Source organism: Malaclemys terrapin, chromosome 4 (assembly GCF_027887155.1).
Source record: "Malaclemys terrapin pileata isolate rMalTer1 chromosome 4, rMalTer1.hap1, whole genome shotgun sequence".
NCBI lineage: Eukaryota > Metazoa > Chordata > Testudines > Emydidae > Malaclemys > Malaclemys terrapin.
The window spans coordinates 48,536,645-48,560,875 of NC_071508.1; the positions used below are offsets into that span (position 1 = coordinate 48,536,645).

A 24,231-nucleotide genomic window follows, 5' to 3' on the forward strand; every position below is an offset into this window, starting at 1 on the left:
GAGCCCAAGGTGAGACCAGAGTGGCTCCCCCTGCATCCGTCTTCCCCCATCCCCCGGCGTCTCAGTGCGCCGTGTCCGGGAGCAGCCCTGGTGCACTGCAGCTAAGCAGCTGGTATACATACCATTAAAGCATTTAATGTTTTTAAATAATGTATTTAGTGTATTTTCAAATTATTACAAAGCAAAGCAATTTTTGGGGCCCCTTCCATAAAAAAAAGTTGCAATACTATAGTAACATGTATTTGGAAATGTAAAAAAAAAAAATAGTGAAATACATTCAAAAACTAATTTGTAATAATTTGAAAATACAATAAACACATTATTTAAAACATTAAATGCTTTAATGGTATGTATACATTTGCAATTACATAATGGGCTGTTGCTGGGTGATGGTGATGGTTAGGATGAGGTCGGGGGAGGTGCCTGGCCCCTTACCATGCCGCTTACCCCCTCTCCTGGAGCCTCAGCGTGCTGCGACCAGGAGCAGCCCTGGACAGCGTTGGAGCCATGGTGCTGCAGTGCGCCAGGGCCGCTCCCGGACGCGGCACGCTAAGGCACTGAGGGAAGACGGAGGCGGGGGCAGCCTCCGACATATTTGTGGGGGTCCCTGCAGAAAATTGCCCCACTTGCCCTCCCCCCGGGCGGCCATGGCCCTGCAACACTTGTATAGGATAGAGAGGAGCTGCGGTGATTAAGCTTTGACAGGCTAGGAATTGGAGGCCTGTGCCTTTAAGACCCCAGTCCCAGGAACCCGCCCTCTGCTCCAAGGCTGACATGCAGCGTCCCTGTGAGACGAACAAAAACAGCCTCTGCCCCCCCCACCCCTAAATTAATGAGCACAGTGGGTGGCTCATCCCACGGGGTCACTGTCCCTCCCCCCCCCCAAACGGGGGTTTTGTACCCGCACGGGGTCTGGCAGTGTCTGCCCCCACCCCGGCTCTGACCCCCCACCACCGATTTTCCCCTTCAGCCCCTCTTCTGCCTCTAGCTACAGTAGCTTGAACCCCCCAGGCCAGTAAAATTCTGCCCCCTGCTCAGACCCTGACAGTCCCCCCGCTGCGATTTGCCCCCCTTAATCCTTTTAACCCCCCCCCCCAAAAAGGAGGCAGCAAATCGTAAGTAGACATAAGAGTAGAGAGAGGGCAGTGGCTACTGGGCATGCTCAGTTCGAGTGAGCATGCTCAGTACACTCGAAGTAGCAAAACGGGAGGGAGAGCTGTGGGGCAGGGTTTGGTTCCTGGCGGCTGCCGTCCAGGCCGGGCGCAGCAGGAAGCGCGGGGAGGTGCCGCCGCGATGGAGTTCTCCGAGGAGACGCTGAGGACGCAGCTGGTTAAGGTGCGCGCGCGCCGGGCTCCTGGCTCCCCCGGCAGCAGGGTCTGGCCCGCGGCGGCCACGCGCTGTCCCCGCCGGGCCCTGCCCGGCCCTTCGTTGGGCTGGGTGGGGGGAGCATGGCTCCCTGCCACGCCTGTGGGAGGCAAAGGGGTAAAGGCCTGTGTAGCTCTGGGAGCCAGCGGGCATCAGTGGGCAGGGAACTCTGGGTCACCCCCGCCAGGGCATCACCTCCTGGTCCCCCCAGTGCAGTGGTTCTCAAACTTTTGTACTGGTGACCCCTTTTGCATAGCAAGTCTCTAAGTGCGACACCCCCCTTAGAAATTAAAAACACTTTTTTATATATCTAACACCTTTATAAACACTGGAGGTAAAGTGGGGTTTGGGGTGGAGGTTGACAGCTCGCGACCCCTCCATGTAATAATCTTGTGACCCTCTGTGGGATTCCCAACCCCCAGTTTGAGAGCCGCTGCCCTAGTGCATCTGCATCCCTGCTCGCCCCTCCATCCAGCCCCCCGCCCACATGCACCCCCCCACACCCTGCTCAGATGCCCAAGTGTACTATTTTCTCTTTATTTTTCCAATGTAGCTGCTAGTTCATTGAACCAAAGTTGGGCTGCAGTTGTATGATGTTTAGGTGCCAGCATTGGGGTGTCAGTTCAAATTTCCCATGATCTGGAGCACAATATCTAAATCCTGGAAGTGAACAGTCCCAGATTTGCAAAATTGTTGGGGAGGATAAAGAATCTGGAGGGCAGCTTATGGAGAGGGAATGGTCCAAAGGAAATACCTGAAGTCTGGTTTTGCAAAGGTATTAGCCCTCACCAATAACTATATTCATACCACATTTCAAACTTCAGCAGTTCCTGCTGTAAGTCTACCTTAAAATTTATTTTTTTAAATAAATGTTTGGGTTTTTTCTCTACCCTCCCCCCAACTAAACCACTTTATGGATTTTGCTTGACCTCTCCAAAATAATTCACTTACGGACAGAGACTAAGCACATAACATTTCAATCCAAAAGGTGAATTTTTCAGACACTTTAATATGTTTGTGAAAAAATGGTTATGAAAATTCTTTAAAATGTGAAAGCCATATTAGAGTTTGCTGTTACCAAACAATGTAATTATTTGGCTTAAACTTTTTCAAATATATTTTACAAATATATAATTGCAGATGTTGGTAGGCAGATAAAATTATGCATTCCATGGAGCAATCTGTTTGAGAATTAATTTAATGGCAAAACTGTTTGTTATAGGTAATTATTAGCTGCCTCCTTCTGCCTTCTCGTCTCTTATTTTTCCCCACCTATCCTGTGGCACCAAAGAGGTAGTCCTTTCGAGTTGAAACATTCTTTTATTTGTGTACAGTATAAATTCCGGGACCTGACCATAGAAGAATTGAAGAATGTTGTTAAGATCTACCCAAACTTCAGATTCTCCATGGATACATACAGTAAGAATCTGATCTAGTTACTTTAATTGTGTTTTTCAACAGTTGATGATTATGTGGAACTCTGACGTTTCATAGGTTCTCTATCTACAATGAAATTTGTCTAAATTACTGTCATTTTCAATTTGTTTTCCTAACTTTATATCATGTGATATCGTGTGATTTTCTTTCCCCCAGTAGTTCATTTCCTACAGTACTTGTTGTAAGTTACCTTCACCAAACTAATCAGTATCTTTTTTTAAAAAATGAATAAATTGTAACATCAGTGATTATACAAATTGATAATTTAATGGATTCCATATCACTGTTCCAGTTCCCTTAAGCAAATTTAAACATACCGTATATACTCGTTCATTAGCCCGTTCGTTTATAAACTGACCCCCCAAAATGGATAGGTAAAAATAGCAAAAACTGTATGACCCTTTCGTAAGCCGACCCTATATTTCAGGGGTTGGAAAACTTTGGCTCCTGGCTTGTCAGGGTAAGCCGCTGGCGGGTCAGGATGTTTTGTTTACTTGGAACATCTTGTTAGGCAGACAAAACTACACCGGATCGTTTCAGGGGGCAAGACAAAGATGCCACATTTATTATGATAACACAATTTGATTTATGACCAATAACTAATACTTAATACCTACATCCACACACACATCCATCAGATGTTCTGCAGCTGCTGTATAGTTACCAGTCCTGAACATAGCTTGAGTCCGTGGCTTGATTTTGCAGCTTGGGTTCGTAGCTTGTGGCGGCTAACTGGCCAGGAAAGCCGGGCACAAGGAAGGGCTGGGTCTGCCCTCCCATGTTGGCAGCAGAATGTTACCCTTCAAAGTCTTCCATCTCACCCATCCTTTTTGTAGGTTTTAGTTTGAATCCAGAGTCTATAGGTCTTGCTGTGTCAAGCTGCCTCTGGGTTCACCCGTCAATTGCAGACGTGACTTTCAGCCTCGGACCTGGCTTTGATCTTCCTTCTATTGTATCTTTGTTCTTTTCTTTTTAGGGTGGATTCTTCTTACTTTGTTATGGCTGTTGTCTGCATCTTCAGCCGTCAGTGTTTGAACTCTATTTCATCAGGACAGGCTGGCGCTGGAGGTTGATTCCATCATCCATACATACCTCATTCACACATTTAAACTAAACTAATAAGATTACAGCAGGGTTTTGCAAAAATGAAGGTTGCAGCAAGCTTTTACAAAATGGAGTAAGCGTTGTAAAATGGAGTTTGAATTACAATATGTCAAACAGTGAACAGAAGTAGACAAGTGTAGTGAATGGCAAACAATGAACAGAAGTTACAATACTGAAACAATGCAAGTCTCAGTGATTTAAGCAGGAATTGGATTGACAGTGAAACTTACAAGGGCAACTGGCTGAACAGCTATGGCTCTTAACAATCATCTTAATTGTCAATTAGCCAGTTATTGGGGTAACTGGTTTTATGAATGAATGTTGTTTCATTCATAAAACTTTACTTATGAACAATTGCATTTATTAGTTCTACATTGTCCCCCTTTTGACCCTTCAATCCAGGGGTATTGAATGGGTCACACTTTATGTAATTGTTTTAAGGCTATATATTGTGAAACAATGTGAGCCTGTGGTTTTAATTTAGAATGCATCTATTTTATCCAGCAGCATATGCAGAGCGTTAGAATTAACATAACAGTCAGGATTACTAATAGAACAATGTGGGATGAAAAATTATATTTAGAACTGCTGACCAGGTGAGCTGCTCCTACAACACTCTGCCCCTTGATCTATGATCATTACAGTAGTTGTTGTCATTGTAGGGCACAGGTGATCTGTTGCAAACAAACCAAACAATTATAACCAGGTGAATATAACTAAAACTATTACAATTAACTATACAGCAGCTGCAGAACATCTGATGGATGTGGGGGGGTGTGTATAGGTATTAGATATTAGTTATTGGTCATAAATCGAATTATGTTATCATAATAAATGTGGCATCTTTGTCTTGCCCCCTGAAACGATCCTGTGTAGTTTTGTCTGCATAACAATCTGCAGGCATGGAGCCCCTCAGCTTCCTGTGGCCGCGGTTCACCACAACTCCAATTGGCTGGGAACGGTGAATCGCGGCCATAAGGCGCTGAGGGGCTCCATGCCTGCAGACGCTCCAGGTAAACAAAATGACAATGTATTAGATATTCAAGGATTCCATAGAGTTTAAAATGATCAAATTTTGGTGTAGACCCATTTATAAGCCGACCCCCACTCTTTGATGCATCCCTTTTTTACCAAAAATATTCGGCTTATGAACGAGTATATACGGGTAGTTTGATGGATTTACATTGTTAAAAGTAAAAACAAAGAGGAGTCCTTGTGGCACCTTAGAGACTAACAAATTTATTTTGGCATAAGCTTTCGTGGGCTAAAACCCACTTCATCAGATGCATGGAGTGGAAAATACAGTAGCAGGTATATATACGCAGTACATGAAAAGATGGGAGTTGCCTTCCTGAATCCCCTGCAGCTAGAAGAAAAGTCCTATTGACACCAGCCTTACAGAGAAGGAAGAAGAGCAGAGGCTCCTTTTGCGAGGGATATGCAAACTGATAAAGCACTGTAACTTGAGACCACAATGGAGAAGGTCAACAAGATGCACATAAAGTTTCCTTAGTTGTGCAACTGTCATTAAGCTTCCAATAAAGAGTGACACCAAAGGAATAAACAAATAAAGTAACGTTCTGTTTAAAAAAAAAAAAGGAGGAGGGATGGTCAGCTGTGTGAATTTAATTACTATGTGTAGTATCTAAGTCAGGGATGGCCAAACTATGGCCTGGGGGCCACATCCAGCCCTTCAGATGTTTTAATCCAGCCCTCAAGCTCCTGCCGGGGGGCGGGATCTGGGGCTTGCCGTGCTCCATGCGTGCTGTGGCTCTGTGTGGCTCCCAGAAGCAGCTGCATGTCCCCCCTCCGGCTCCTACGTGTAGGGGCAGCCAGGGGGCTCTGTATGCTGCCCCCACCCCAAGTGCCGGCTCTGCAGCTCCCATTGGCCAGGAACTGCAGCCAATGGGAGCTGCAGGGGTGGCGCCTGCGGATGGAGCAGCATGCAGAGCTGCCTGGCTGCGCCTCCACATAGGAGCCAGAGGGGGGACATGCTGCTGCTTCCAGGAGCTGCTTTGAGGTAAGCGTCACCTGGAACCTGCATCCCTGACTCCCTCCTGCACCCCAACCCGCTGTCCTAGCCCTGATCCCCCTTCTGCCCTCTGAGCCCCTCGGTCCCAACCCAGACCACTCTCTTGCACCCGCAGCCCCATCCCAGAGCCCACACCCCCAGCTGGAGCCTTCACCGCCCCCACACTCCAACCCCCTGCCACACGCTGAACTCCTCATTTCTGGCCCCACCTCAGAGCCCTCATCCCCTCCCACACCTCAACCTCCAATTTTGTGAGCATTCATGGCCCACCATACAATTTCCATACCCAGATGTGGCCCTCGGTCCAAAAAGTTTCCCACCCCTGATCTAAGTACAAGGAAATAATCTTTGCAGTCACATTTCACTGGTACATGTCCATTTTCAGCATACATCTTAGAGTTGGAATCAGTAGTTATTTAAATGTGGAATGAAGCAGTATGGGTAATACTTAGTTTTGTAATTTTTTTTTTAAAAATCCTCTAACCACAAAAAAAAAAAAAAAAAAAAAAAAAATTGTTCTTAATTTCAGCTTTCAAAGACGGATCCCTTAAAGACCTCTTGAATTTTAGTGGCACTATTCCAGTGAAATATCGGGGTAAGGTAACAACTCATAGATTGTATTTTCTATACCAATGCCAAATACAATGGTAAGACATTGTGTACATTTAACAGTATATCTTCCTGATTAGTCACGGAAAAGGCTTCTAATTTAGTACAGCCAGGAAGGCAGAAATATCATTATTTCCTTTGCAAAGATGGGTGACCTGGAGAGTCTCCATGTGCCACACAAGAGTTGGATTAAGATCTCTCTCTGGATAACTTGGACTGGGCTTGAAAAATCCACTTGCTTTCGTCATCAGTGTCTGGGGTCAAAGCTATAACTTTTTTGTTTTGTTTTTTTAGGGTAATTTCCATATGTGAACATAGTGTAAAATGATCCAGTGCTGTCTTCCTAAATCTGCAGATAGACAGCTCCAGTGCCTCTGCTGCTGTTCATAGCTGGTCAAGCTGCAGCAGTTGCTAATCACCAGAGCAAGGGTAGTCAATAGGGAGATTCTGGGCCAAATCTGGACTGCCAGACTCTTTTGAACAGACTCTGAAATCTTTTTATTTACTTATTACCATCATCATTATTATTATTTTTTTAATTTTCTCTGGAGTCTGGGCTATACTTTGACCAAGAAATTTGGACTTTGACAAAAAATAGACTACCGCTGGTCCAGAGTCTTGGGGGAAGGAAGACGCTATGAGGAACAGCAGCGGCTGGCTCTAGAGCCATTGTCTGGGGTGGAGGGAACAACTTGAACAAAGGCTGAGGAAAGGATAAAGTAATAGAGATCTCTCCTCACTCTTGCACTAGGCAGTAGGCAGGAGGCCATGAGGTGAGAGGGGAGAAAATGGAAAGTAAGAGTACTCTTCTCCTTATCATCAGCCAAAGGATTGGAGGTGAACTCACTTCTAAAAATATTTTAAGTAAAGTTGATTGACAGTTAAATTCTGTACACCAATGTTTTATTCATTTAAATTTCTGGGGTTAAATTGCTCAGATTGGCTTTAGTAGTGGGGATGGCAACGTGGCCACCTTCAAACAGGATTACATTAATGTGAACCAGAAACCTTTTAGTTTGTGCCTGGAGCGTCTACACAGAGGAGTTACAACCTTTGTAGTCCAAACTGCAGGGCAGTGTGGATGCCCTAAAAGTTGACATACTCCCAGTTTCATATCCTAGCTTGCCACACACTGACCATGTAGACAAGCCCTCAATTTACCTAAATCAACATTAGCCACTTCTATTCCAAAATAAGAGTGCCCTCACATAGACTTGCCCTGAAATAACTAACTACATATTAGAAAAGTGATTTAGTTAACTAGGTGCAAGACTGTGTAGATGAGCCCTTAGTCCTCAGGCTGGTGGGTGTTGGGTAGAGTCTTCATGCCCTGTACTTGGATATGCAAATGTCCCCAGATAATTAGGACTCTTCCTTGAACTTGCTGTCTTTGAAGTCTAAACATAAAGCACTTAATAGAGTCTCCTCCTCATTAGCTCTTTGTTTCCAAGATTATATAAACCCTAGAAAAGTAAATTGATTGCTCTAAGAAGTTCCTTTGATCTGACAGACTTATTTGCTGGCAGAGCTCTGTAACAGAAATGCTTTATATTTGACAGGATTTCAATCAATGACACTTAATATAGCAGGTTTGGTAGGAATAGTATAAATCAATAGCATAAATAATCAAAGCAAATAAAGTGCTATATTTTAAGTAAAACGGAACACACAATCATGATTTCAGGATACCTTCGAAATGCGGAGGTCATAATGTTTTTTTGTTTTGTGTCTAACAGGTAATTCCTATAACATACCAATTTGTTTGTGGATTTTGGATTCTCATCCTTTTGCTCCTCCCATTTGCTTGCTGAAACCAACTATAAACATGGAAATCTCTGTGGGAAAACATGTAGATGCACATGGCAGGATATACTTGCCCTATCTACAAAACTGGAGCCACGTAAGGAAAAACAAATTCCAGGAAGAATACATTATATTACATACAAATTAACGCTCATTTTTTTTCTCTTCTCCTACATTTGTTAATCTTAAATGTACAGTCAATGACTATACAGACAGAAGCAGAAGGTTGTTTCCAAGTAGTAGCCTTCAGCCTGTCAGATATTATTATAAGGAAATAATTTTAAACTGAGGGGGAAAAAGGGGATTAAACTTATTTCCGTTAGAGAGAAGGATAAATCAGATAAAGAAAATGTGTCAAACATCTGTTAGTGCTATGAACAATGTCCAGTAACTGTGTAAGCTGAGGTTATATTTAGCAAGTGCAGTTTTTCAGTAAAATTACACTAACTGATATAGTAGCTTTGTCTCTGGTATGGACATTATTGCAAAATGGAGATGGTTTGTTTTTCTGGGGGTGACTAGTATAGAAGGTCCAAAAGCAACTTTAGTTGCCAAGTGGATGTCTTTTATGAAACACAGTAGATAGGTTACTTTAAACATGTGGTTGACAAGCCACAAAAAATAATTTAGTGAAATCTTTTTTGTTTTGTTTTTTTTCCACTAACTTTTTAAGATGAGTAAAACAAAGCTGTTGAGTTGAATTTTGGAGGGGGAGGAGTGGGGATGATGGGTGTCATTTTCCTACTTAATGAGTTGGGAATCTGTACCTGGTAATTACTGATTCATGCCCAGGCCTTACTTGGCTAAAAGGTCCATTGACCGCAATGAAAGCTTTGTCCAAATAAAGAATGCAAGATCAGGCTCTGATGCAGCTAGCCTGAATCTTCTCTAATGAGTTTTGTTTTTCTTCTTGCTGCCAAGTAGGCTATGTTTTTGCTACAGGCTTCTGCTGGTATGGGTGCGAATATCTGCGATTTGTGACCGACAGAGCTGTGCCAGCAGAAGCTGCTAGTGTAGGCACAATTATACTGACAAAACTTTTAATGGTATAGCTTGTTTTGCTTGTGGGGGTTAGTTTGACTATTCTGATACAAAGGCTTTTCTGGTTTACTGCATCCACACTGGGAGTGCTTTGCCAGTAAGGTTAATCCTATGCCAATAAAGTGCTCCGTGTAGATATAGCCATAACCTGTATTTAGTAATAGATGCTACTGTATCAGAGGCTTTCATATGTCCAATAATGCTTCGAACAGCCAATTGAGTTGGTGTTTGGTAGGGTTACCATACGTCCGGTTTTTCCAGGACATGCCCGGCTTTTTGGTAATCAAACCCCCGTCGGGGGGAATTGCCAAAAAGCCGAACATGTCCAGGAAAATACTGGCCGGGCACTTCCCCTCCCGTGGCTGCTCTGCTCCTCCCCTGACTCTTCGGCTCTGTTTAAGAGCCGAGCTGCCCGAGCGCTCCGGCTTCGGGCAGCCCCCTTGCCTCCGGACCCCAAGCCGCCGGCCGGGCACTTCCCCTCCTGGGCTCCAGTTGCTCTGCTCCGGCGGCGCAGGGTCCGGAGGCAAGGGGGCTGCCCGAAGCCGGAGCGCTTGGGCAGCTCAGCTCTTAAACAGAGCCGAAGAGTCAGGGGAGGAGCAGAACAGCCGGAGCCCGGGAGGGGAAGTGCCCGGCCGAGGGCGCAGGGTCCGGAGGCATGGGCGCTGCCTGAAGCCCGAGCGCTACCGGCTTCATGGTTTGCCGGGCAGCCTCCATTCCCTGCGCCCCCGGCTGAGCGCTTCCCCTCCCGGGCTCCAGCTGCGCTGGGGAAGCGCCGGCCAGGGGCGCAGGATCTGGGGGCTGCCCGGCAAACCGTGAAGCCGGTAGCGCTCGGGCAGCCCTTTTCACGTGGCTGGGAGGGAGAAGGGGGAGTTAGGGCAGGGACTTTGGGGAAGGGGCGGAGTTGGGGTGGGGAATGGGCGGAGTTGGGGCGGGGCCCGGGGTGGGGAAGGGGCGGGACCAGGGCCCTGTGGAGTGTCCTCTTTTTTTATTTTTTAAATATGGTAACCCTAGTGTTTGGCATCTTTAATTTAGTCTCTATATTCTCCACTATTCTAATCCATACTCCATAGTTACATATTTATATTTGTATTAATAAGGTATTAAAAATAAAATAGAAATATACTAACTGGCAGTGCTACTTTCCCTCTATCTTAAAAGTTGGTTTGAAAGGTTGATATTTGTAGTTTAGCTAAATGTATACAGTGATTCTTGATACCTGCTAATAAATTACTGCAGTTTATGGGCATGCTGTTTTATCATGATAGCTAGTAAAGATTGTAAGTCTTCTCCTATACGTATGCATTCCAGCCAAAGTCAATTATCATTGGATTAATCAAAGAAATGATTGAAAAATTTGAGGAAGAGCTACCTCTGTATTCAGTATCATCTTCTGATGAAGCCAAGCAGCTAGAACTGCTATCCTATATTGCAAAGATAACTACAGGTGTGTAATTTTTCAGCAGATCTGAATCAATATCAGTTTTATCTATGCTTTTAGCTATTTTTATTTTATCTTTTCAAGGTGGACAATAAATATTACTTATAACTTGTAGTGGTTACATTTTCCTAAAACTCATTATTTTTCCTTTACCTTAAACGTACCCTTTCTGAGGGCATAGCTGATTTATATGTTCTCTTACGGATGATGCAATTTAAAACAGTCTTTCAATCTTTCAAAAACACTTTCTGCAGTATTATACATTGGTGCATGTAGTAGCATCAAAGGGATTATTATTATTATTTGTATTGTGGTAATCAGGAGCGCCACCAGCTTTTTTGCCACCCTAGGCGTCGGAAGGTCCCACCCCTGACAGAGGCAGCGGAAGGTCCCGCCCCCGAAATACTGATGACGACCCGGGCGGCGGAAGATCCGGCCACCGCGGTCACTGACCCCCAAATGTTAGCGCCCTAGGCGACTGCCTAAGTCGCCTAATGGGTTGCGCCGGCCCTGGTGGTAATGCCTACAGTTGCCAACCAAGATTGTACTAGAGGGCTTACCTATATGGAGCTCACTAAATACTGCTTAGTGAGCTTTAATGTTAGTACTGTTTCAAACAGCGCTAACATAGCACTAGGGAATCCTAGTGCACACCACCAGGGGTCTACATGGACCAATTAATGTGCAACACTTTATTGTGCTTTAGAAATAACCCCCCACTGTAATCCACATTACTGCTCCATGTATTCAAGGCCAGACACTGTACAAACCAGTTCAGAGATAGTTTTTGTCCCAAAGATCTTAGTCTAAACAAACAAGATGGACAAAGAGTAGCAGGGGAAATGGAAGGTGTACAGAAATTAAGTGAGTTGCCCAAGGTCACAGTGCATTTCAGTGGTAGAGCTGAGTACGGAGCTGGGGGGAGGATGGTTAGTAGAGAAGGCATCTATTTGAATTTTTTTTCTTGCTAATGTAAAACTTAATTTAAATGTAAATTGTAAGAATATAATTCTGTGGAAAAAAATGTCTTACTCAGTGGAAGCCTTGAAAAATTAGTTTCCATAGCCTGACCCAGCGTATTGGAGAAAACAAAGTAATTTGATTTGATTAGATCCGGGCATTATCTTTCACATACAGTACATGTGTTTACACTGTCTTATAAAACCACCAGCTGTGATTGATTGTTTGTTTGTTTGTTTTAATTTTAGGTGAAACTGACATGAATTCAAAGACTATGGTGGGTGGACAAAAAAAAGTTGGAGGCTTTAACAAAGTTACTGTGATTGGAGCAGGAGATCTTGGCATTGCTTGTGTACTAGCAATTGCAGCAAAGGTACTTTCTCGTTTTTAATAGAATAGCTATTAATATTATTAATATTACCTAGTGCTATTCCTATAGGGTGTTTCCCAGGCGGGCAGGGGACTGGACTCGATGACCTCTCAAGGTCCCTTCCAGTCCTTGAATCTATGAATGATCTCCAACCTAGTTCTTAGTGTTTAAAATAGAAAAACAATGTCTTCATTTTAAGTACTTTTAATGATTTGTGATGTTGCTTCTCTAGTTTACCTTTTTCCTATTTAAAGATATTAAATTAAAAACATAACTTTTACACATTTCAAATGTAATCCTTTATTGGGTCCGACAGTCAGCTGTTGGCTGTAAAAAACATCTTAATTTTGAGCACAGATTCTTCAAAGCACATAAATTTGTAGTTAAGGGATATTGTCAAGATTGTGCCCTAGATATTGTTGAGTTCTCACAATATAGGGTATTTCTATATGTGCTCAGTATTTGAGCACAATAGTCAGAGTTTTGGCCTTCACTTTGAATGTCTGAGTGTAACCCTCGTAAGGTGGGTTTTGTGTATGTGGTTTAATATACTATTTGGCAATGGAACTACTAACACAGATGTCCAATTTTCCATTTAACATTACACAATCATTGGTAATTTGGATGTGGGCTGTTTTAGGGTTTTTTTGCAACATAATTAACATCCTTTTTAAAGTGAGATCCAATCTCAGAAGCATCTTTTTATCAGAATAAACTGCATTTTATTTTGTTGCAGAGCTGAAATATATTTATTTGTACAGGGTGCTGCAGACCAGGTAGTTCTCTTGGACCTCTCAGAAGGTGCAGCAAAAGGAGGAACAATGGACCTGGATATCTTTGCTCTGCCAAATGTAGAGATCAGCAAAGGTACTAATTTTTTATATTGTAGTGGCAGGGCCGGCTCCAGGCACCAGCCCAGCAAGCAGGTGCTTGGGGCGGCCAGCGGAGAGGGGCGGCACGTCTGGCTCTTTGGCGGCGGGTCCCTCACTCCCTCTCAGAGCAAAGGACCAGCCGCCGAATTGCTGCCAAAGACTGAAGCGTTGGCGGTAGATCTGATCGCGATCGCGGCTTTTTGTTTGTTTGTTTTTGTTTCTGCTTGGGGCGGCAAAAACCCTGGAGCCGGCCCTGTGTAGTGGAACATATTACTGTATGCTCGATATTTTTATTTTGCTGTATACTTACATATTTATTTACTTTATGGGAACTGGATCACCCTCGGGAGTGATAGAAACTTTCACCTCTGGGTCATTAATTTAAATTCATTCTGGGTCTTTAAACACCCATTATCTTCTGATAGTTTCTCACCTCCTGAAGTGGTGGCTGCAGATTAAGACTGTGATATACTGGTGGCATGGTCTAGGGAAGCTGGTACTGCTCCTGTCCAATACTCTAATCTGTTTTGTTTTTAGAGGCTTATATCTCTTTTGCTATCAATCAGGCACCTTCTAGCTGCATTCAGTTCATTTACTAGATATATTTTGTAAGATATTTTTTTTTTTTAGTGGCTGTCCATGTTCCACCTCATGCAAAGCCACCAGAACTCTTTGATACAGTGTCAGCATCTTTGACTCTGAGCTAGAAGGACAAAAAGAACAGAAACCCCTATGTGAAAGAAAGAAATGAGGATAAAGATCTTCACCAAGAATCCAGGATTATCAGGATGCAGTGCTCTGATACTATAGCGATGGCCCCAGTATAAATACCCAGCTAGATGGGGGTTGGAAAAAGGAGAGAACTTCTTTTTTAGAGAGCCAAATAAATAATGGCAGGAGAAGGATGCTAGTTTTTACTTCTTAGTTTCTTAGCAAGGTATAAAGAAATAAATATCAAAAAGCTAATGTAATATATGGTAGCAATGTCCAGTTGTTAGAGTAGAAGCCTGGGCGGTCCAGATTCCTGGTTGTCTTCCAAGCTGTGCAGCAAGCTCTGTATGATCGTGGGCAAATTGCAGCCTGTTTCTCAGGTTTCCATTTATAAATGGGGATAATGTCAACCTCGCATGGGTTCTATGGGACGTAACTATTTGTAAGATACTTTGAGATCCTTGGATTAAAGGTACTGTAGAAGGGTGCAAAGTACCCTTATATAATAGGCAAAGCAGCTTCAAAACAAAGCTCTGTATACACTTTCAACACAGTAGATCGGAGATTATGATACATAAAAATATCTTTCTAGTTCAATTCTACTGTAGGAAAAAAGCTGTTAACTTAAAAGTTCTCGCGGAAAGGCAAACAAAGTAGTTGTGTGTTGAATGGAACGTACATATTCTGGTTTTAGTATGGGTCATTTAAAACATTTTTGTGCCAAGTCTATCTTGACATATCTATAATTTGATAAAATGAGACTTTAAAAAACCCTCAAATATTTTTTTTTTATATTCATCAGATTTTTCTACTTCTGCTGATTCAAAAGTGGTAGTGCTCACCGTTAATTCTCTGGGTAATGCTCAGTCGTATCTTGGTGTCATACAGAGCAACGTGGATCTATTCAGAGGAATTGTCCCAGCAGTAGCACATTATAGTCAAAATAGTGTGCTGCTTGTTGCATCTCATCCAGGTTTGTTGGTATTTTACATGTATCTGTTTTTTGTTCTGATCTATTTAAAGAATATCCTATTGCCTGACGTACTCTACTGAGCAGGGAGTCAGCACTCCTAAATTCTAATCCCAGTTCTGAGATGGACTCCCTCTTCAGACTTGGGCAAACCACTATATCCATGTGTTTGTTTATATGGAAAGGCTGTTGATAAGATGTTGTCTTAGTCATAGTTTAGATAAGGGGGGAAATGATAGTATTTTTTATATCAAAAGTCTTCTTGCATATGTTTTGTTTTTGTCTATTGTTTAAATCTCATTTTATCTAGAGTCTTATGATATGCCCATCTACTGTAGTCAGAGCACCTTGCAAATGTGTTAGTGACAAGATCTCTCTCTCTCTCTCTTCCCCTATGCTGTAAGGATATATACACACAATATGATCAAAACTTCTGATTGACAGCTCCTTATGTTACCAGTAAATTCTTAGCCCATTGTTTCTTTGGAAACACATTCATAATGATAAACCTATCATAATTCTATGATCTTGTGTCAGAACACTAAGTAAGTAGGGAAGGAAGAAGTAGACATGAACCTACCCATCCGCACACACTTAAAACATGTTACTATAACATGTTAGAGCAATTGGCAAGATTACCTTTTGCTCCATTCAAAACAAGGAAGGAGGGGAGACATTTGCCAAATAGAAAGCGAACGAAACTTTAAGGTGAGGGCTTGGGTTTTTGGGGGGGTGGTGGTGGTGAGAGAAATTATTTGAATTTCTGATGTTTTCTTAATATTTTACTCGAGCTATGACATGATTATTTTCAAAGCCTGACTCGTTTTAGAAATGAGTAAGCTGCTGATAGTCCTGTATGCTTATACTTTGAGTTATAAAAAGTTCTGGCTCTTGTTTCTTGAGTGTGAATTATAGTTTGCTGTTTGTGTTGAATTTTGGGAGTAATTCTTTGTTTTCAACATACTTTTGTCCCATGTTTAGTGGAAATAATGACATATGTCTCATGGAAGCTGAGTGCATTTCCTAAAAGCAGAGTTATCGGAATTGGTTGTAATCTAGACACTGAGAGATTCCAATATATTATCACAAACTTGTTGAAAGCACAGACCATAGGAAAAGAGGCTTGGATTATCGGCGAAAGAGGGGAAGACAAAGGTAAACGGATACATGATTTTGACTTAGTTTGAACTGTTCTAGAAAGGGGGGGAAAAGACACAACGTATGAAGAGTGTTAGTGTTTATAGGGTGTTTCCCCAAGATTCTAGAGCAGGATGGGAGCAAACAAATATCTTCTCTGTGTGTCCAAATGGGGAGAAATGTACAGAAGTACAGCTTTGATTGTTTATTTGGTATAACACTAAATTACATTCAAGATATTGAAGAGGGAGGTCTCTTTTTCAGGGAAGGGAATGCATGGGGGTAAAAGTATGTGGAGGGCTGTCAGTACTTCAGAGAATACCATGTTTTTAGAGGTGCTGACCCATGACTCATATGGATGCTCACAGTAGCTGTGGTTACTCAAAACCTTTGCAAACTGGCTGTAATTGACTTCCCAAAGTGCACAGCAGAGACAAGAATGGAACCAGGAGTTTTGGGTCTAGAGGAGGAAGATAGAATTGAGTTGAGTGCTCTTTACAGAACTAGATACAGTGAGATTTAGCTTCTCCCTACATTTAAAGAAGGTGACATATGAAGGATAAAGTAATTAAAAAAACAAACAAACTAGGCTCTTTATCACATCTGCTTAAACTGCTACTCCAAATAGAAACATCAAACTTTAATTCACGAGCGTGCGGCATCTGCTCCTACACAACACAGCTACTGCTACCTTTCTGTTAAGTGTCAGGTTTTTTTCCTCTTAAATTGAAAACCCTGCAGCGGTGGTCTTTTCTTCAGAGGAGGGTTACCTCCCTTTCCCCTTCCAAAAGTTGTCCTCAAAAGAATGAAATCAATTTTTTGAAAAAGCAGTTAGGTTAAAAAAAAACCCCAAAAACTAATATGGGCATATTATAAATGTAAACTGTGAAGCATTCTGTAATAGAGATTTGAGTATATATGAAGAATGGAAATTGCAGCTAAACTTTGGGGTGAACTAGGTTGTCTGGATGTTAAAGATATTGATAGGCCATGGTGTTTCATGGAGGGGAGATAGAAAACAATGTACTGTCTTTAGAGTAACTTTTAATGAGAAGTCTGTTTAAAAATGTTAGTGTTGCAAACAGTTTAGAGGAGCGCACACTTTTTTAGCATTTGATAGTGCTTTGATAGTGAACCTTTGATAGTGAAAGTTGTTCTATGAGTCATTGTTTTCCTTGTATGGCTCATTTAAGTCATGACTTCCAGTTGAAATACAAAAGACTGATTTATAAGGAAGCAATAATAGACTTAATTTGTACAGTAGATTTGTCAGTCTTCATGAATTTGATCTCTGTCACACTTCAAACTATCCTTGATAGCTTATTGTAGCAGGTGGCTTTTCAACTGACTTGTCATTCCCAGCTTTCCTTCTATATAAAAAGAACAGGAGTACTTGTGGCACCTTAGAGACTAACAAATTTATTAGAGCATAAGCTTTCGTGGACTACAGCCCACTTCTTCGGATGCATATAAGTACTCCTGTTCTTTTTGCGGATACAGACTAACACGGCTGCTACTCTGATTCCTTCTATATGTTAAGCTAAACAATAATATATTTGTCTTTGAGTTGAAAAGAACTGAAAACATTATACCACATCAGATGCATTACACATTGAGGCACATTGGCTCCCTCTATTCTCTGCCAATCCTGATCTGCAGGACACATCTAAGGGTGAGAGAGTAGCTTGGTCTCCATGGTCCATTCATTCCTGAGGGTCTCTGCTGAAAGTGAATATAGTAGTTTCTGTGATAATTTTTTTGTAGTTTGGATAACTGTCTGCTAAGAACCTAATATTCAGATCTTGAGTTTAGGATTGCCTTTCATCATGCTTGCCAAATCAAATGCACTCTACCACTGTTCCACTGTTACTTTACAGCAAACTCTGAGGGAAAATATTTATACCCAAATTCTGCAATAATTGGACTGAACATAAAGGTGTTACCCAAAAATTTATTTTTCTTTCAACAATATTCCTATTTGAAATTATGATAGTGGGGCCTGGTTGATTTTAAGGGAATTGGTAATAGAGTATGGACCTTTCACCTCTAAGTTACTTCAGATCCAACTTGAGTTGACAGAAAACTACTATCTGACAGCTGTCTGGCAGCATATGTAAAATGAATGGGTGGGTTCAGTCCTGTTCTTGGTAGATAAGTTCCCGTACCAAATGTGATCTTTTTTCGTGACACTTACCGTCCCCCTTGTGTGCGGTTTAAACAGAGATTAAATGGAAATGGAGACTGAACAAGCCTCTTGCCTTTAAAGTTAGTCCCTTTAGAGGGCTAAGACATGCTGGCAGGACAGTGTGAGCAATCTTGCATAGCTATTTCCTGTGCCATATAAGGCTGTCATCCCAATAATAATCATCAGCCTTGCGCATACGCATACCCACCCACATTGGTAGCAGCATCATGCATTAAGGGGGCGGGGAAAGACAAGTTGTAGGTAAGGTTGTAAAAGCATATTAAAATTTAAGAAAGGAGATGGGAGTGAAAAAAATAAGACTGCTGAAGCTGTTTAAAAACAAACAAGTGGAATGCTGAGAAATGTTAAGATAAAACATATGTTTTTTTCCCTGTAGCCCTTCTCTCTTTGCACCAACACTTCTGAGACTATCTTTTACCATATGTGTCTAACTTTGACAACAGGAGCCACATTGCACCATTCTACATAGTGTACTTAGTAATGCGTAACAAATTCTATTAAATCTTTATGTGGAACATTTTTTTGAACAACAGTTTCTCTAGGCCAGTTCTGCCATGGAATTTACAACCTCAGAAAGACACCAAACTGAGCTCAGGGCTCAGTACCAGTATGCACTTCAGAAAATCAGTTTAAAGTTTTATCATTCCAATATATTATAACATTAATGAAAGTTTGTTTTTAATTTTATTTAGTGCCTGCATGGAGTGGTTCTAACTTAGTAACATATCAAACTGAACGAGTAGTGAATGATAACTCTCAGGAGCAGTTGGCGAACAGGTAACACAGTTACAACAGTAAACTTAAATTCACACCAACCTGTTACCAGAATAGTAGAGGTGTTTTTTCCCAATCCGCAGAGTTCAGAATCTCTGAATAATATGACTTTTCTTTATTACTATGAGCAATTCTGCTTTGAAGCTTTCAGGTCATCGGTATACCTAGAATATATAGGAAAAGACTATTTTTTAGTTCTGAATTTTGTTTTTCCAGTGGCTAAATATAATTAAGTGGTAATGTTAATAGAATAAGGGTACGTCTATACCCAGCCGCTAGTTCGGCGGCCGGCAATCGAACTTCTGGGTTCGACTTACCGCGTCTTCTCTGGACGCGATAAGTCGAACCCGGAAGTGCTCGCCGTCGACTGCGGTACTCCAGCTAGACGAGAGGAGTACCGTGGAGTCGACGGGGGAGCCTGCCTGCCGCGTGTGGACCGAGGTAAGATCGAACTAAGGTACTTCGAACTTCAGCTACGTTATTCACGTAGCTGAAGTTGCGTACCTTAGTTCGATTTGGGGGGTTAGTGTAGACCAAGCCTAAGTGTGTACTTCTCTAAACTGTTTGCAACACTAACACTAAAATGCCTTGCATCAGCATTTATTTGATGCAGTAGGCTAGGCTGTTCATAATCCTAACATGACACTTATTTAGTACCTTCCCTCTGAGGTTTTCAAAGCACTTCTTAATCAAAAATACACTGTAGTGAACAGGGTATATATTTAACATTGCTTTTCATAGACATTAGGAAAATGTCTGTCATGATAACTTTTATTCAGTTAGCAAAATTTTACCATTTGCATGGAGGAATTTAAAAAATGGTGATCTTTGTAGAATTGGGAAATAAAGCATTGCTTTAGAAAGCAAGTTATAGAGAAGTAGACAGCGGTGTTCATATGCTATGCAATACTTTTTGTGTGTTTATGGAATACTGTGTGTCGAACAAAACATAGGTAACTGAAGAAATTTCTAAAACCACATTTTTCTCTGTTATGTAGAGCCATGGAAGTTCTTAAGGGAAAAGGTCAAAAGTCCTGGTCTGTTGGGCTGTCAATAGCTGATCTGATTGAAAGTATACTGAAAAATAAAAGAAAGGTTCATTCCATATCAACTCTGGCAAAGGTAAATATGGTATTAATTTCATATATTTTTCTATTGTGCCTTTAATCCTACTACTCATGTTAATTGTAGCCATATATAGACCGTAGTCCTGACCAGCCATTCTGCAGACAAACTATTTTAGTTACTTTCTTCCTACAACAGGCACCTAGCTTTTAGGATCCATCTGAAAATGAGCAAAAATCAATTACTGCACTCTGTAGTGGACTTTCAAAATATAGGAGTTGAAAGATGCAACATGTACAGTGCTGGTGTCCAGCTCACCACTGATCAAGGCTATTAGCACAGTTAGTTTTGGCAAAATAACAGGCAGATGTGTCATGGTTCAAAGTGCTTGATGTTGAATGCAAATCTCCCCAAAGGCTAAACATCTTCAACTTCATTTAGAAGAAGCTGATGTAGATTTTCTCACTATTGTATTTGTCAAATCAGGAAGCAAACTTTTTTCTAGTTTCTCACTTTCTGATCAGGGAAGAGAGGATATGCTTATATTTGACTAAACAGAATCTCAGACTAGATTTTAATTAAACTTTATTCTAAAAGGCTTAATTAAAGCAATAGGTTGTTTATATTAGAACACAGCATGGAAACATTTTTCTTTGCTTTACAAGGTATGTGAACTTCCTACATTGGTGACTGATCCATTTTGTGCTTGAGATTACAAAGGCTTATTTGTGTTTCATTATGTACATAAACTTAATTTCTTCCTCTCATCATGGGAACATTTTAGCACTTGTTATGTGAAATAGCTACTCGGGTATGGGAGTGACTAATAGTGTCTTGAGATGAACATAAATTGTACAGATACTACAAGATTTGAATAAAAATCTAATTTTATTTTAAACAAGACTTATAAAATTCCAACTAATTTTAGTTGCAAAATGTTGATGTCCTATTACTAAGATTTTTTAAAAAACAGAATATTTAATCTACTATACAGTATTATAAATAACAAACCTAAGCTATGCCTGTCAGCTAAACAAAGCATGTCTTGTGATGAATTATCCTTGCTTATTTAAATTTGTTAACGTACATAATTTTGTATTTTATAGTGGGCATGGGGAATGGAGATTAATGAACTTAGAGTTGTTTTTATGTACATTCTTTTTGTCTTCACTATTTCAGGGGTGTTGCAATATAAACAGTGAAGTATTTTTAAGTATGCCATGTATTCTTGGAACCAATGGAGTGACTGAAATTATCAAACCACTGAAGGAGGATAAGTTGGTGGCAAAAAAACTGCAAAGCAGTGCAGCATCAATTCATGACCTTCAACAGCAATTGAAACTTTAAACACAATGGAATCATGCAATATCTGCTCATGAAAATGCTGGGTTTGATAAGGAAAAATGTTTCCTTGGTAGATACAGGTTTCTGCAAACAGAAGAATTATCATTTCCTTTCACAACTGTGTCACTCCTTCAAAGCATTAGTTAAACTATGTAACAAAGAACATCTCAAAATTGAAACCTTTTTTTTTATGCTGTAGCTTTTGTCAAAATGAAGAGGATAATGTACAACTATGTTTTTTTTTTGTCAAGATTTAAGTAGCTTTGCCTGCAGTCTTTGTTACTAAGCTATGCACCATGTAGGCCTGATTTTCACATTCACTATGTTTCTGTTGTGCCCTCTGCTGGGACAAATAGGTTATAAAGCTGACTTAACAATCTATTTGGAAGTGTCTCTAGTGTAGGGAGAATCCTTGCGTGGTGCAGAGCCACTACAGAAGCAGTATGTCATCTTGTAACCTTCAGTGAAGGGGGCATGACTAGAACACCATTGCACTCCAGCTATTCAGTGCAGTAAAGCATTGACTAAAATGATCCTCATGCTTAACAGACACGATAAAGGTAGAGCACTTTATTGTTTTCATGTAATTGAACTTGACACTAGAACACTGCTAGGAAAAACGGAAAATATTTTTTTAATGATACACCTTTGAGCTTGAGCTTTTGGGCACTGGGTATGAATGCTGTTGTATGTTCATTTAATTGTCTGAGCTTTTTTTCCTAGAATTTTTCTCGATTTGAATTGTTTTGTATGTTTTACAGACACATTAGGTGCTTTTATGCTATGTATTAGAAATAACTTTTTTGTTTTAAACACTAGAGGCATTCCAACAAGTACAACATTGGTAAAGATACTGCATACAGCGGTGAGGTGTTTGTGTGGGGGGAGGTGAGAATAAAGGACAATCTGACAGTTGAGTAATATAGACGTAAATAAGGCTTGGGGGCATAATTAATTCATGGAAATATATGATTCAAAGCCCATTGATGTCAGTGGGATTTGGATCAGGTTCATAAGGAATAAAGTGAGGAAAGGCAACTGAATCTGAGTAGGGAGACACCCCTGGCTGATAAGGGTGAGGGGTGTACAGAAAAAGCAGGATACTAGTGTTTAAAATAAACCAAAAAAGAATGCATGTTGCTACAAGTGGTTTTATCGACTTCTTAAATAATCTTTGCTTGTTCATTATGTTACACTCCTAATAGAAAAGTAGCATATTCATCTTGTGTGTAGACTTTAGTATTAAATTGAATTCTAATGATACCAAATACAGTAAAGGAGAAAATGTGGACCTAACTCTTAAAAGTGCTGGTATGTATTTCTTAAAATACCATTGAAGCTTTATGTTGGTAAAGATACAATATGTGAAGGAATTAGATTGATATACTTGTGCCTTACACTTATACCTCAGAAAGGGCCCAGTCTTGAAGAGGCTTAGTACCCTCAACAACCTTTTGGGCCTGATATGTATCATTTACAAGTCCAGTTTCCATTGTAATCGATGGGAGCAAGATTTAGCCCATTGACTTCAGTGGGAGTTGTGATATGCTGAGTGATCTCAGGATTGAGACCAAAAATAGGAAAACTAAATTTTCTTTAATGGAATCACCATTCTTATTGCCTGAGCATTTTTTTAATGTTTTAATCAGTGATGTTTTGTAAATAGTGATTATTATGATGGAACAATTGAGCTGGTTGTTTAAACATAATTGAGCTCTAGTCTCTAGTTGGACTGGTTTTCTTTTTAATTTATTAAAATCATCCTGAATGAGCAATAACTAACTTCCTTAAAGTGTGCATTTAAAATTGTTCATAAAGAGGGCTACACTTAGCTAGAATAGATCATTTTTGTACCTTAATGTTGTATCTTATTTTGTAAAAAGCTGCAGTCCTCTTATAATTAGCACTTTTTGGGATAAATGGTACTTAGCACTCATAATAATTCAGAAATCTGATCTAATTTTTAAATCTATTAAATGCCATTGTTCAGAAGTTTCCAATTTTTATTTAAAAATAAGGGATTGCAGCTTTAAAAATACATTATATGGCACTTTACATTGTCGCAGGAAGGAAATTGTCTAAAGTCACTTTTAGACTAATGGCACTAAAAGGCATCTGTTGTATGACACTTATTCTTGTTCTTCAGAAACAGTGGGGAAAAATAGAGTTTTAGATGCCCAAAGTACTTGTAAGACATGGCCTCCTATTAAGGGCCTCTAAAATGGGGATTTTAGTTGGCCAGTCATTTCCAGTATACTAAACAGTTGGTGTGTTGCTGCAAAACTCTTAATGTTGATATCTAGGTTCAGATATACTGAATTTATGTAACTTGTACATTGCACTGTTTTCCTATTATTCTGTATTTAAAGTATGGTTCTTATGCGTTGAGGGTGTCATGAAGTATCGAGTCGTTGTACTTTCATTCAGTTCTGTTTTAAATCATGGTTTTCATGCGTTGTGGTTCTCAAGATCTAATGATTCTTGTTATGCCTCTAAATGAATTACTTATGCGAAGGCTGTTCTTAGAAAAATTAATCAAAAATGCAGTAGACAATAGGAGGACTGGAATAGTGATCATGTGCTGTCCAACGTACCATATCAAAGGGTCTCAACTAAAGAAAATCATCAGGCACCAAGATAATAGGAGATGCTCATTAACTCTAATACTGTTATGGTAAGTGTGCTCTTGTATTAAAATATTAATCACAAATCAAACAAAATGCCATTTGTAACTACCCTTGTAGTGAATGGGAGAAATGTCTTGTTGTTTACATTACAGCTGTCAGCAATAAGCTTTGTCCGTACGCTGTTATGAAGTGGTAGTAATAAAGGATACAGAACTTGATACCTATGCTGTATATATATTAATCTATTCTATCTTCTGGCCTCATTTCTGGGTGTAAAATTTAGCATGCACATGTGTTTACAGAAGGGGCTGCTCTCCTGGTGTGCTCCTGTGGTTTAAAGCGGGGGTAGTCAGAGGCGGACTGTGG

The 24,231-nt window shown here is 40.7% G+C and overlaps 1 protein-coding gene across 1 annotated transcript; it reads left to right on the top strand.

Moving 5' to 3' along the window:
- The first annotated feature begins 1,204 nt into the window (after nt 1-1,204).
- On the top strand, nt 1,205-24,083 carry UEVLD (UEV and lactate/malate dehyrogenase domains). Its single transcript, XM_054026238.1, has 12 exons — nt 1,205-1,335; nt 2,700-2,784; nt 6,468-6,533; nt 8,284-8,447; nt 10,700-10,835; nt 12,038-12,162; nt 12,921-13,026; nt 14,545-14,715; nt 15,694-15,867; nt 18,748-18,832; nt 19,828-19,951; nt 21,074-24,083. Exons 1-12 carry the CDS (start codon nt 1,294-1,296, stop codon nt 21,239-21,241), a joined length of 1,446 nt encoding a protein of 481 aa, XP_053882213.1. The 5' UTR covers nt 1,205-1,293; the 3' UTR covers nt 21,242-24,083.
- The last annotated feature ends 148 nt before the right edge of the window (nt 24,084-24,231 follow it).

What these genes read in the sequence shown, in the direction of transcription:
- UEVLD (XM_054026238.1), top strand. Translation starts at nt 1,294, where the DNA reads ATGGAGTTCTCCGAGGAGACGCTGAGGACGCAGCTGGTTAAG. An exon ending in TATTGCAAAGATAACTACAG is followed by an intron (nt 10,836 to 12,037) that starts GTGTGTAATTTT and finishes TTTTAATTTTAG; the next exon opens with GTGAAACTGACATGAATTCA. An exon ending in CGAAAGAGGGGAAGACAAAG is followed by an intron (nt 15,868 to 18,747) that starts GTAAACGGATAC and finishes AATTTTATTTAG; the next exon opens with TGCCTGCATGGAGTGGTTCT.